This window comes from Cricetulus griseus, chromosome 2 (assembly GCF_003668045.3).
Source record: "Cricetulus griseus strain 17A/GY chromosome 2, alternate assembly CriGri-PICRH-1.0, whole genome shotgun sequence".
Lineage (NCBI taxonomy): Eukaryota > Metazoa > Chordata > Mammalia > Rodentia > Cricetidae > Cricetulus > Cricetulus griseus.
The window spans coordinates 269,758,926-269,773,012 of NC_048595.1; the positions used below are offsets into that span (position 1 = coordinate 269,758,926).

A 14,087-nucleotide genomic window follows, 5' to 3' on the forward strand; every position below is an offset into this window, starting at 1 on the left:
ACTCATTAAAAAAGTCGTGCATGAGGGTATATGCTTGTATAATCCCAGTGTTAAAGTGGCGGAGACCGGCTGGGCAGCGGTGATTCACACCTTTAATCCCAGCATTCCTCAGGCAGAGGCAGGAGGATCTCTGTGAATTCTAGGTGAACCTGGTCTACAAAACTAGTTCCAGGAAAGCCAAGTCCATACAGAGAAACACTGTCTGTCTTGAATAACCAAAAAACAAAACAAAACAACAACAACAAAAAAGAGGTAGAGACAGGCAAATTCCTGGAGTTTGCTGGCCAGACAAGCTAGCCTAATAAAGGCCTTATTTCCAAACACGAGAAATGACATTGAGGATGATCTATGGCCACACACAAAACAAAGACACATAGACACAGGCAGGCATGTACACACAAATAAGGTTGTCTATGCACTATACATACATACATACATACATACATACATACATACATACATAATACATGCATGTACATATGTTATATGTTTGTATACACACATATATACATGTGATATATATTTGTATATGTATGTGTCTATGCCTATGTATCCATGCATGCATGCATACACATACACACACACACACACACACACACACACACACACACACACAGAGACACAGTTTGCTAGAAACTATACTGAACTGCAAGTCATCGTTCATCGTTTTCTAGAGTTGCAGTACTGGAAACAGTGATTGCTCCTTGGGTATGCCAGGGCAACATGACCCACCTGGCTTAGAGTGGTTCAGACAGAATTGCAAAACAAGGGAGCTGATAAGTTTCGCCATAACATTGCTGATAATCTTGAAGGCAGGGCAACAAAACTGTGGTACCCAACCTCATCCATCTGTCTGGGCTCAAGAGCTGCTGTGATCGAAACAAGGCATGATATTTTTATTGCTTTCTAATATGTCTTGGGTCTTATCATAAGGAGCAACTCGAATCCTTGCCCCAAACATCAATATGTATCTCGTTCCTCTAGTTTGAAGAGTTATTATTTTGAAAAGTCAACTAAAGTAGGCATGGTGGCACATGCCTGTAATGCCAGCACTCAACTTGCAGAAGGCCGAGGCAGGAGTTAAAACACCAGTTTGGGCTACTTTACTATACTTTACTATACTACATCCCAAAATACAAATGGTAAAGCATTAAAAAAGTAAAAAGTAAGCCAAAACAAGTCAACCTGTATAAAATCAATATGTTCACCAAGTTATATATGTGCATGCTAGGACATAGAGTTACTCACAGCAGGACTTAAAATCACACAGCCAGATGTTCTTTAAAGACAGGAAGCAACACAGAGCTGAACTTAGATGCAAATAAGGGTACTCACTGGAAATCTAACGACAGTAACATCTGTTTTTGTGGCCTCAACCAGGAAATCCATCCAAAAGTCCACAAGTTCCTGCTTGGCCATGGGCTGCTCTGTGGTCAGTTTCACAAAATGCTTATATATCAAAATTGTCTCCACAATAGACTTGAGGTACCTGGGAATTAAAGGACATAAAATGGGAAAGAATTAGGGCCACCTATTCCCCTCAGCCCCATTTTTACCCATAGGTGTACTTTATATTCTCTGAGTGTACTTTACTTAGAGTCGTGCCTCTACATTTATCTAGCATGCTTCACTGTGTGCTACAACAGCAGGCACTTTCACATGCTTAAACTTGATAAAAGTTCAGCAAAGTATGTTTCTGAAGTATGAGAAAACTCAAGTTTAGAAGGCTTCGGTAAATTCGACTGGGGGCAAACATCTCCCTAAAACAGGGTTTTACTTGTTGTTTTGCTGGGAATCAAACCCAGGACCTGTGTATGCTAGACACATGCTTCAAAACCGAGACCCGGGACTCATGCATGCTGGACAGATAATTCAAAACTGAGCTCCCTTCCCCCACCCCACGTGACTATTTGTAACTCATGAGTTTCAAATATCTATATTCAATTTGAGGACAAGGTGGACTCATTTGTTTTTGAATATGCCTTTTCAAGGAAGCTCCTCGAAATAGATCCTTCATAAGGGATTATTTTACTCTGAACCACTGAGCTTAAGGATTATACAAATAGTCACAAAACTAAGAAGACAGATGGTGCCTCAAAAGAAAAAGTAAAAATGAGGAAGAAGATAATTATGCAAGATGGTGGCTGGGTAAGCACTTTGCAGACCACAGACATGGAAGTTGACATTACATAATAGGCATTACTGTGTGGCTGCTTTACTATGGGGTAGAATGGTGTCTGCTTTAGGGTAACAGAAGCCAGGATACCTAAAGCCAGAGCTCTTTGTATCTGCTCTTCAGTCTCTTCTGCCTTCAGAAAAGTCATCGAAAAGAAATGGCACGTGTGACTGAATGTAGCATATGCATTTGCTCAAAGCCTACCGTGGACATACATGAGACTGCCGGTACAGCCCCTGTCCTCAGGTTGCACACAGTGCCATGGAAACAAATATAAAAAGGCATAATAACACTGTGAACAAAATCAGTGGGGATATATTTAAAGAAAGATATCAACATCTACCGAGGCATACTGAAGAACACCAGAAGCAGGAAAGCGGGGTGGAAGTGAGTTGGGTCCAAAGGTTTGAAGTCAGCATCCTACTTAAACATATGACGTATGCGCATTTTTTGTTGATGAACAAAGAGACTAGAAAAGGCATCTTTAGGCAAGTGCTAAGTTCAAAGGTGTAAAAATCACAGTGTTATATGTTCATTAGACAGAGAGAGTGCTGTGAACCCCAGAGTAGAAGTCTGGGAAGGCGGAGATAGAACCTTGTTTGCCAAACCAAGGAGAAGGACTTTATCCTTTGCCATGACAACTGTTAAACTGTTAAATTTCTTCATTAAAATTTAAGGATTTCAATGAAGAAGAAAAGTTGGGCTTGCAGTTTAGAAAGAGGCAGGGATGCCGTGGAGGAGGACTGGGTAAAAGAGTTCTGAAGATGAGGAAGTCTGTAAGAAGCCACGAGGGCCTTACCATGGAGTCAGCTCTGGGGATGTGGGCTCTCAGAGCCTGGACTCAGACCTGCTGCAGGAAGGGATTTTCTCTGCATGGCTGTTCAACTTTTCACATCTTTACCCCACGTCACTTTACCCCACGTGTGACAGAATGGAACTAGCATTATTTTTAAAGTAGTCTGAAACACGGAATTTTGTTTCTATTTCCCCCATACTACACAGACAATGATGAGACTTGGATACCTTCCAAAAACAATCTGAAATTAACACACACACACACACACACACACACACACACACACACACACACACACACACACACACACACACACACGGAAACACTCCAATGTGTCTATCACACTAGGACTGAAAAACCAAGACTAAGAATTTCCAAATTGAGATTGAATCATGAAGGAAACAGCGCATGCATTTGGGATGGAGCCCAGAGAGGCTCAGATGAATACGTGGTCTCAGATCCGGGGTGCAGGTCAGATTTGAAGGCATAGACTATGCAGCCTCTACACAGTTCTCGTGAGTGACACTGGTTGAGCTGGCCAACTCTTGGGAGAAGCTAAGTGACTTCATCAAGGTCATCAGAACTTTTAATTCAATACAATTTTTTTATGAAAATTTTATTTTTCTTACAAACTCTGGATATCAGCCTAAAATAAATAAAATGATCTAAAAGTTGTAAAATTGTGGCTATTTATTAAACATAATTGCATAAGCACACAAGAGTTAGTTATTACCATGCTGGTGTCTTCAGTTTGAATAGCTTTTCAGATGCTTGAATGACTCTCAGATGGTCATTGGCCAGGACACTGGCTCCCAGAAAAAATCCAACTTCCCAGTAGCTCTGGAGATTTTCCAAGTTCCCCTTTTTACCCAGAAGGCTGCTCAGCTTCACCCCTAGGAGATGAAAAAGAAGCAGAGTGTTACCGCAGGTAGGTAGGGCTGACTTTTCATTTAGACGTGAAATTAAGGTTTCATTGTCCTGAAAGATCAAAATAGTTTCAAGTTTGTGCTTATTCATGTGGTTCAAATGCATTGTAAGGAGATAGTGTCTTACTAAATAAAGAATACACAGAAGAAATTAAAAGTATCTTTTAAAAACTGTATTCATTTTTCTTTATTACTTTTATGTGTAAGGGTGGTTTTGCCTGCATATATGTATATGCATCATGATGCCCTCAGAGGTCAATAGAGGGTGTCTCTGGAAGTGGAGTTATGGACAGTTGTGAACCATAGTGTGATGCTTGAAATTGAATCTGGGTCCTCTGCAAGAAAAACAAGTGTTCTTAACTGCTGAGCCATCTCTCCAGCCCCAGCAAAAATTATCTTTAAATGAAAAACCCAACAATCGTGTATGTACTATAGTCTAGAATTTTCATGTATCTGCATATAAGATGAGAAAATCCATTATACTGTTGTGTAAGTCCCTTTCTTCTCTTGTTATACCATGGTTCATGAAATAATTGGAAAGGAAATTGCCTTGTGTTTTGTAGGTTGAAAATCTATCAGGGAACTGAAACACAAATGTGTTTGTGTGTATAGTGTGCATATACATAAACATACACGATATATATTATCACTTACAGACCTAAAAGCCAGTCTCTAGGTAGCACTGTTCCTTTAGTGCCATCAATTTCTCTTCATTATACATGATTTGCACATGAGAGGCAAGCATTCTACAGTTTCAGCCCCAGCCTGTGACTGTTACTGTCTAACAAGGCTTAGTGAAATAATGTGAATTCTCCAACTTTGCTCCAACATAATTTACTCATCCACATTCCTTACATTTTATTATAACTCTTGTATTATCTGTACACCCTATTGATTTGCTTAAGCTACATATCCTTGTAGAATTGCTTAATACTACTAGTTTCCATTACCATGAAAATTACTGGGAACCAGACCTAGTTGCACATACTATATTGCTAGCTTCTGTGGAGGTGGCTAAGTCACACAAAGGTGAAGGATTGCCTGGACTACACAGAGAATTCAAGACCAGCCTGGGCAACTCAATGAGACTGTCATAGAATAAGAAAAGCAGAAAAAGTGTGGGGTGAGGGGACAGCTCAATGACAGAGCACATGTGTAGTATGTATAAGATTCTGAGTTCAATTCCCACTACCACCCAAACTTTATTTTTGATATTGAAAAATAGGATTAAAAGGTAGGACATATCATTGTAACAGGCTACAAAAGCAGAAGTCCACTCAAGGAAAGTGCATTTATTGCTTATTAAAGATACATTAATAGAAGTTTACTTATTAACTTGCAAATTTTTGTCCAGTTACTGTACAAGAAATTCCTGTCTAGTGGACTTGTGACCTGTTGGAACATAAATCAGCTTCAAAGAAAACCAAGTGTAGAAATCTTATCCTAATATTTCTTGTTAAACCATTTATTACTTGTTAAACATTCTTTAAACTCAGACATATAATTTTTCTTTTTTCCGAGACAGGGTTTCTCTGTGTAGCCCTGGCTGTCCTGAAACTCACTCTGTAGCCCAGGGTGGCCTTGAACTCAGAGAGAGCCTCCTGACTCTGCTGAGACTAAAGGTGTGTGCCACCACCTCACAGCCCAGACATAGAGTCTTATTTAAGGGTTTCACATAAAATGGTTGAGATGAAATCATTTACCTATGTCTATTTTATATTTTCTGAGAGTAATAATTTTATCCCTTTGAAAATTATAACTAAAAAAATAACCTTTAATTTTTAAGTTACATTTTATTATACAATTTACTTAAATCATAAATATTTCAGGAGAAAATGAGCAGTTGGACAATCTTCACATTTTGTGAGGATAAATTAAAAAGAGAACAGTTTTGCCACCAAACAATTTCATAAGTTAAAACCAATTGAACTTGCCTATGCAAAATCATCCCAGATCTTTGATCTCGGCATACCAAAAAAAAAAAAAATGTTGGTAGGCAGGAAAAGCGAGACACTAAAATGTATCTATCAAACTTGGTTGAAAATGAACAATGTTTTATTATGTTACACTTCCAGAGAAATAATGAAGTACAGACAGGATCTAACAGAGAGTCCTGCTGTCAAACTTTCAAGTAGTGACTATGGAAATGTTTAGATGTAAAAAAATAGTTACAATAAAATTCAGCATTTTTTAAAATCTAGAATGCCATTCTTGGGTAGTGATATTTGGCTTTAACCATATTTAACCATAGCATAAATCTGCCATATAACCATGGCACCATGAACATGGTCTCAAGCGCAGAGATCCACCTGCCTCTGCTTCCTGAGTGCTGGGATTAAAGGCATGTGCCACCATGCCCAGGGTATTTTTACTTTTTTGTTGTTTACTGTAGCTTCTGAGAATTGAACTCACGTCCTCATGTTTACTGACTGAGCCATCTCTCAGTTCCTCTAATGTTTTTATATTTAGGATGTGAGTTCAAGGCCACCCTGGGCTACAGAGTGAGTTCCAGGACAGCCAGGGTTACACAGAGAAACCCTGTCTCGGAAAAAAGAAAAATTATATGTCTGAGTTTAAAGAATGTTTAACAAGTAATAAATGGTTTTAAAATATAATGTTTTATATTTCTCTTGTGCACTTATACATTATGGATCTTAGTACATAAAAGCATATTTGTATATAGGATATTTCCATAGGAAAGAGCTTCAGAAGGAGTAATATACTAGGTTCTAGGCTACAACATTTTATTTCCTAGATGCTGGGGCACAGATGTAAGCCACTGGAACATTTTTAAATGTCTTTATGTATGACTGCTGATGTAACTACATCAACTGTAATTTTACCAAGTCCTTACAAGAGTAAATCTCTTGTATGTAAAACTTTTCTGGCTTAAGTTATAAGCAATGGGTGTTTTATTCTTGTTATTTCAAATAACTTCCCACTGTTTCTTTCATCGAACTGCCTGCTTATGTAGCTTGAATCTTATACAGCTCTCATTAGAACTGGCTGACTTGCAAGCACTGAGGAGTTTTCAATGGTATAGGTTTTATCATCATATTTTCACCTGGTGGCTGTGACTAATTCAAGGCTGTTTTAATGGAGAAATGAGGACACAGAGCTCCGACCAAACACTCATTAGTTGCCTAGCACTGAGCACATTAAGAATGCTGACTCTTTCAATCCACACAACAAAATAAGCTAGGGAGTATTCCCCTTTGTAATTCGGAGAACAAAGTCCAGAGAGATCTGGCAGCTTCCTAAAAGGTAGAGATTAGATTATTCCATTTTGGCTTTTTATTATGAAGAATTTAAAATGTACACAACTAGAAAATGTACTATAGTAAGGGACTAGGGAGTGGAACCCAGTAGTAGAGACTTAGCATGCACAATGTCCAACACATGCAGAGAAGCAAAACACACTTGTGTGTATTCACATACAAACTACAATGAACAACCAGTTTTGTGACAACTGTTAACATTTTGTTCCAGCTTCTTGATTATTTTTGCTGAGCCTTTCAAACTAAATCACAGATATTTCATGTTCACAGATTATAAGGAATCTAAACAATTCTCATATAAATCTGTATAAATCTTTCTCCATTAGAACAGTAATTAATCCCCTCCTGTTATACATTAGTTTGTACTGACTCAAATAAATCTTCTAATTATTTCCTAAATGTCTCCCATAGGTTTTTTTCATAACCAAGGTCCAATAAATGGTCATTTAATTTAATTTGGTGTTTATGATTCCAAATATCTTTTAATCTATCTAACCCAACCATGCTTTTTATTTCCTATGATGAGATTTATTTATTTTTTCCCCCAAAGCAGAGATGCTGTCTTACACATCCTTGCATGCTGGATCTGCTCACTGGCATTCCATAGCAATGCCTAACTTACTTCATTAGACCTCATGATTCCTTCTGAATGGATATTGGACCTGAAGCTTCCAGTTAAACATTTCTGGTAAGAATACTTCACAAGGGACACTGTGCTTCATCAAAGTGAAAGAAACATGTAACGATGGTAACCATTCAAAATAGTAATACTAGTTTGGTGACTTTGAAGCATCCTTCCTTTCTGTAGACACATCTGTTTCTTTCTCTCTTTTTTTTTGAAGATTTATTAATTTGCTTATTTATTATGTGTATGGGTATTCTACCTACATGTATGCTGTGTAGCACATACATGCACACATATCTCCTTTGTGATGGCAATTTCATCAGGGGATGACTCAGACATCACATGAATATGGCAAGATGTCTGTTTTCTAAATAAGGGTCTTCACTTGGTGGTTTCGGTTCTAACTGAACATCCTGCCACAATAAACTGCCAAGACATCACTGTCATCATCAACTTTACCCTCTTTTTATGCTATTAACCAGGGTTCTCCAGAAGAATGCATCCTCCTTGGGAGTAAAACTGTGTGTGATAGTCTTTACCTTCAGGACAGGTAAACCAGAGTATTCTCTTAAATGGAAGGAAAAGTATTTAACCTTTCCCCTCCAAGCTCTGATTTTCTGATATGGTGGCCACATGATTAAGGTACAAGGGAGTTCTTTGTGGTTGGCATTGAGTTTGCTTTTGTCCTAATTTTTTTCTTATCTTTATGAACACATGGATTTTATATTCAGTAATAAATTTATCATCATTTTTATTTTGTGTTAAGGTTTTGTTTATTCTGGTTCAGTTTTTGTTGCTGTTGTTCTTTCAGGTGGAGTGGTCAGGGTTCTCTTGATAGTCAAGGCTGGCCTTGACCTTCTCATCTTCCTGCCTCCATTCTTGGGTGCTGGGATTACAGGTGTGGCCACCAGACCCTGGTAATTTGTTGCTGGGGATTGAACCCAGGACTTCCTGCATACCAGGCAAGCATGCTACCAACCTGAGCTACATAGTCCTGTTCCTGTTCTGTCTTTTTTAATGCTCAGAGACAATGAGATTAAAATAGTAATTCATCTCATTTCCAAACACAGGGTTCTTTTTTCTACACCATCATTACTGATATGGACCCCAAAAAGTAATTCTGACTATTCATAAAATGCATCATATTTTAAAAATTCCATAGAGCTTGTGAGAAACTATTTTTATTTAATGTTGGAGTATTAATTTTAAAGTATTTGAAACTTAAAATAGAAAGAAGATTGAAGATGTGGTCCTGTGTATTAAATACTAATTCTAAGTAGCTGAACCATCAGTTATTATCCAAAAGTTAAGAACTATGAAGCAATTAATATAACCTTAAACAAACCTATAACTGTAAGTAAGGGTGTGCGATGGTTCAGACATGGCTTGAATGTCTTTCTGTACGGTTCATGTACTAGAAGCTCGGGATTTAGTATAGTCGTTTTGGGAAATATTGGAACCTTTAATAAATAGAGCCTTAAGGGGGGTGGTTAACTCACTGGAGTCACTGTCCTCATTGTCTTCAGAAGGGATCAATGGGAGCATTCATTAGTTCCTATGAGAGTGAGTTGTTACACAAGATAGAGCAATTCTAGTCACCGAATCATACCTATATCCCTGCATCATCATGTAACTGTTCATTCTTGACATCCACCATAAAGGGATACAGCCAAGAGACCAAATCAGTGGGGCTCCTGATCTTGAACTTTTCAACCTGCAAACTTGTGGTCTAAGTAAAGTATCCATCCTCTGATATTTTGTTACAGCAATAGAAAATGTACTAGTAGAATTTTTGGCTATAGACATGACAACCTGGTGTAAGAAGGGACTTTTAGAGCCCACCCCCCGTGAAGGGATGCACTTTCGGCCTGGACACATGGGGGAGGGCATAGGCCTGGCCTAGGCCTGGCCCAGGATGATAAGGTGAACTTCGGGGAGCCCCATCAAGGGCCCTACCCTGCCTGGGGAGTAGAGAGTGAATGGGGTGGGGAGCAGGTGGGAGATTGGGGGGGGGAGGGAGAAGGGATTGACATGTGAAGCAAGCTTGTTCCTAATTTGAGCTAATAAAAAAAATTAAAAAAGAATTATCTCTTAAAGATTTCAAACATAAGATAATAAATTTGGAAAGGTTCAAATTTAGTGATTTTCTTACTATACTTCAAATTTTAATTTTTGCTTCATTAAAAAGCAAAGAAAGGGTATCATAAGGACAAGTATGATTATTATAATAACTTAGTAATTCATACTAATTCATATGTTTTAGGATACCAACACAATGGATGGAAGAAGACATAAATTTAAGATTTTTGATTAGAGAATTAATGGAATTAATACAATTGTTCCTTTAAAATATGCCAAACATGCTATTAGCTTTCTTTTCCTTGCACACTATTTATTTGCCCAAACAGTTTTTCTTGAAAATACAGATAATCTAATCTTACCGTATTACAATTAATTCTCTGTCAACGCATTTTTGATTGGCATAATTTATGACTGAATGAAATATACCCTAGAAAGCTTAGTAACATTTAATGCAGGTATACAATTTATGTTTTACACCGTAGTATTGCATAAGCTTAAAACTTAGCTGTTACATCAGCTAAAATTCACCATCAAGTCTGATTGTAAGTCTTGATACATGGTGAAATTTCCAAATTTAAATAAGTTAATTTTTTGTGTGTGCATGTCCCTGTGTGCGAAGAGAGTGCATGTGTGTGTGTGGGTGAGTCTGTGTGCATACATGCACATATATGGAGGCCAGCAACAAACCTCTAGTGTGGTTTCCCAAATGCCCTTCATCTTAGTATTTGTTTATTTTTGAGATAGGGTCTTTTGCTGACCTAGAGCTAACCAAGCAGGGTAGGCTGTCTGGGCAGGGAGCTCCAGGAATTGCTCCTACCTCTCTCCACCTCTTCAGCAAAGATGACTGCAAATGGCCTATCACATCAAGCTTTCTTTGTGGGCTGGGCAGCGGGGGTGGGGGTGGGGGTAGGGTGGGGTGGTGGTGGTGGTTTGTCAAAATCAAGTTTTCCTGATTCCACAGCATATACTTTTCCAAATAAGTTATCTCTCCAACCCAATTTCCAAAAACTTAAAGTCAACCTCATGTTTTTAAATGCCTGTTCGACATATGTTCTGAGTTCTTCTTGGAATATAATAGTGTTTACTTTGTGAAGTTACATTACAGTTCTCTAAACCTCAGTGTGGTGACTTCTCTCATCTATACACCATTTAAAAATGAAACCAAGAGTAAGTACATTTCCAAACCACTATTACAGCTCGACCTTCAAATGCAAATCAGTGTCAAGTGCCATAAGGACTGAAGGGCTCCAACAAAACTTCATCTGTGTTCCAGAGAACAGCAACAATATGTTCAGATCACTGATCTAGAGGGAGTTCGGACTACAGCAGAGATTTTAAATCAATATGCAACACTTCAGAGTCATTTCTAAAAGGTACAAATTGATGTTCATTTTCCCTATTTTAGTTCTTAAACAAAAATTATTTCACTTGATTTTAGACAAAAGGTGAAGTGATCCAACTAACACATAATGTCAAGTAGAGTTTGGTGCTTTAAGAGCAGTGCAACCCAGCAGTGATTATCGTTAGATTTTATCATTCCTTGAGCCTGGGACTCTATTTACCTTCAAAAATATCTTAGAACAGTACATGATGGAAATTTTAAAAGTCCTTCTCAGGTGACGATTTTGAAAAGCATGGAATTTATTTTTCCTTAGAGATACTTAAGCCACTTTCAAGTTTAAAATATTAGAAAATTTTCTTTCATAATGAATAATTTAATTAACATAAGTGTTTTTTTGTCTCTTGTGAAAAATAAGGCCTAAGACGTCTGTGGCCGTGGTAATAATTCCTCCAAGAGCTGGGAAGGTCCCTAAGGAGGGGCTAACCCATTCACCAGAACAACATCTGGTTACCACAGAAACTCTAGGATCTAGAAACTTACAATTGAAAAAAAATGCTACCAAAACCTAAATTGAAACCATCACTCAAAACTGATTCACAAAGATGTGAATCTGAATTTCTTTAAATTCCAAAAGAAGGCCAGCAGATGAAGCAATGCTACAGGAGGGAAAGGGCACATTCTGTCAAGGGCAACAAACAAGAATGTCAACTACTTTACTGTTATTCTAGGGGCTTTGCAGGCTTCACTCCCACCACCAAGAAATCACAGGCACAACTGTGTTTGGAGCAAAAAATACAAACAAACTAGTTAGCCAGCATTCTTTCCTTTCTTCCTTCCTTCCCTCCTTCCTTCCTTCCTTCCTTCCTCTTTGCTTCCCTCCCTCCCTCTTTCTTTTCTTCCTTCCCTTCCTTCCATTATATTTTATATTGTTGTCTTGAAACTCACGTAGCCCAGGCTATCCTTGAATTCACTATGTAGTTGATGATGTTCATAAACTCTTGGTCCTCTAAACCTCCACTTCCCAAGTGCTGGGTTCATAGGTGAGCATCACCAAAACCATTAGTCTCTTTGTCTTTTGTTTTCTTTTGAAAGCACCAGGAACATATGATCTTAATCAAGCCTGCTATTCCACAAAACTAACTGGACCCGGGACCTGGCGATTAAATGAAGAGCCCGTATCATCAATTTAAGTTTGAGTTGTAACAAAAAGAACCAAGAAAAAATAAAGTGAAAATATGAATTGTAACCCAAAACTAGAATTCTGTACAATAGTAAGAAATTCTGATCCAGAAAAATCTACTAGTACCGGCCCCCTTCAACCAAATTTAGATTAGATATAATAAAAAGCACAAGGGTCTTCTCCATTGCATCTACTCTGGGTCCAGTTTCTTGATTTGCCTTAAAAATATCAAGGTGCAGTTACCAACTTTCCGAAGCTCAAAGGAGGATTCAAATTGGTGCCCAGAAGCCAGCAGGAGGACTGCGTAGTTAATTCCTGACTGTAGTGTTGGCTCAGACTCAAATGCCTTTTTGAACCTATGGGGGGGGGGAAGAAATGCACAAGTTTACTTTCTCAATCATAAAACCCTGGTTGTGCAGTAACTTCTGTTTGTATAACTCCATCCAGTGCCCAAGCAAAAACTATTCCATTGGCTCCCACCCCAGAATCTAGTGTGCTATTAGGAGTTAATGCTTAAGTAACTTCATATCCTTGACTACCCAGCCTCTCTGATTCCAATATTGACTCATCCTCGACCCAGTCACCCTATCTTTTGAAAACTTTGTCTTCAACCATCTACCAGAAATGTATAAATTTTGAAAGTGAAAACTCTGAACACATTTTTTTCTGTCTGTCTTAAGACTAACAAAGCATTTAGTAGTATCAGCTGGGCAATACCCTGAAAGGATGGGTTCCATGTAAGTGATACGACAACAACAAAATGTCAATGATAGGAAGTAATTTACAAAGTCCAAGATCATGCTGCTGTACGGTAATTTTGGCTGGAATGTTCTCTGAAAGTTCCTGAGCCTGCACTCCAAGCTTGGAAAGCACACTTGCACTCAAAAGGACCAGTGTTTGCATATCTGTTGCAGTTTTCAAGGTAACACATCCTAGGGACCATTTAAGGGATTCCACACATGCAATATTAAGCAGGCAACGATAATGATTGTTATTTCATTTGAAAATGAAGAAGAAAAGTAAAAATAGACATTCTTGTCCCCAGTATAATCTACTTGAGATGGACAAATGAAAAGTGGAATCTTTATTCAAAAAGAAAAATCAGGGTTATCAGGAACATACCCAAACATAATAAAAGCAATTTACAGCAAGCCAACAGCCAACATCAATATAAATGGAGAGAAACTCAATGTGTTTCTCCTAAAATCAGGAACAAGACAAGGCTGTCCACTCTCTCCATACCTCTTCAATATTGTCCTTGAAGTTCTAGCTAGAGCAATAAGACAACAAAAGGAGATCAAGAGGATACAAATTGGAAAGAAAGAAGTCAATCTTTCACTATTTGCAGATGATATGATAGTCTACATAAGTGACCCGAAAAACTCTACCAAGGGACTCCTACACCTGATAAAAACCTTCAGCAAAGTGGCAGGATACAAGATTAACTCAAAAAATCAGTAGCCCTACTATATACAGATGATGAATGCACTGAGAAAGAAATCAGAGAAACATCATCCTTTAAAATTGCCACAAACAACATAAAATACCTTGGGGTAACACTAACCAAAAAAGTAAAAGACATGTATCATAAGAATTTTTTTTTTTTGGTTTTTTTGAGACAGGGTTTCTCTGGTAGTTTAGAGGCTGTTCTGGAACTCGCTCTAGGCTGGTCTCGAACTCAC

The 14,087-nt window shown here is 38.1% G+C and overlaps 1 protein-coding gene across 3 annotated transcripts in view; it reads right to left on the reverse strand.

Annotated features, from left to right (window-relative positions):
• Positions 1 to 14,087, reverse strand: part of Map3k5 (mitogen-activated protein kinase kinase kinase 5) — a 198,847-nt gene that overhangs the window by 78,235 nt on the left and 106,525 nt on the right. For all 3 annotated transcript variants that reach the window (XM_027401935.2, XM_027401936.2, XM_035440373.1), the window contains exons 8-10: positions 12,649 to 12,761; positions 3,706 to 3,865; positions 1,336 to 1,489 (exon numbers count right to left, since the gene is read on the reverse strand). In XM_027401935.2, the coding sequence (XP_027257736.1) occupies positions 1,336 to 1,489; positions 3,706 to 3,865; positions 12,649 to 12,761 (427 nt within the window). The remainder of the gene's footprint in view (positions 1 to 1,335; positions 1,490 to 3,705; positions 3,866 to 12,648; positions 12,762 to 14,087) is intronic.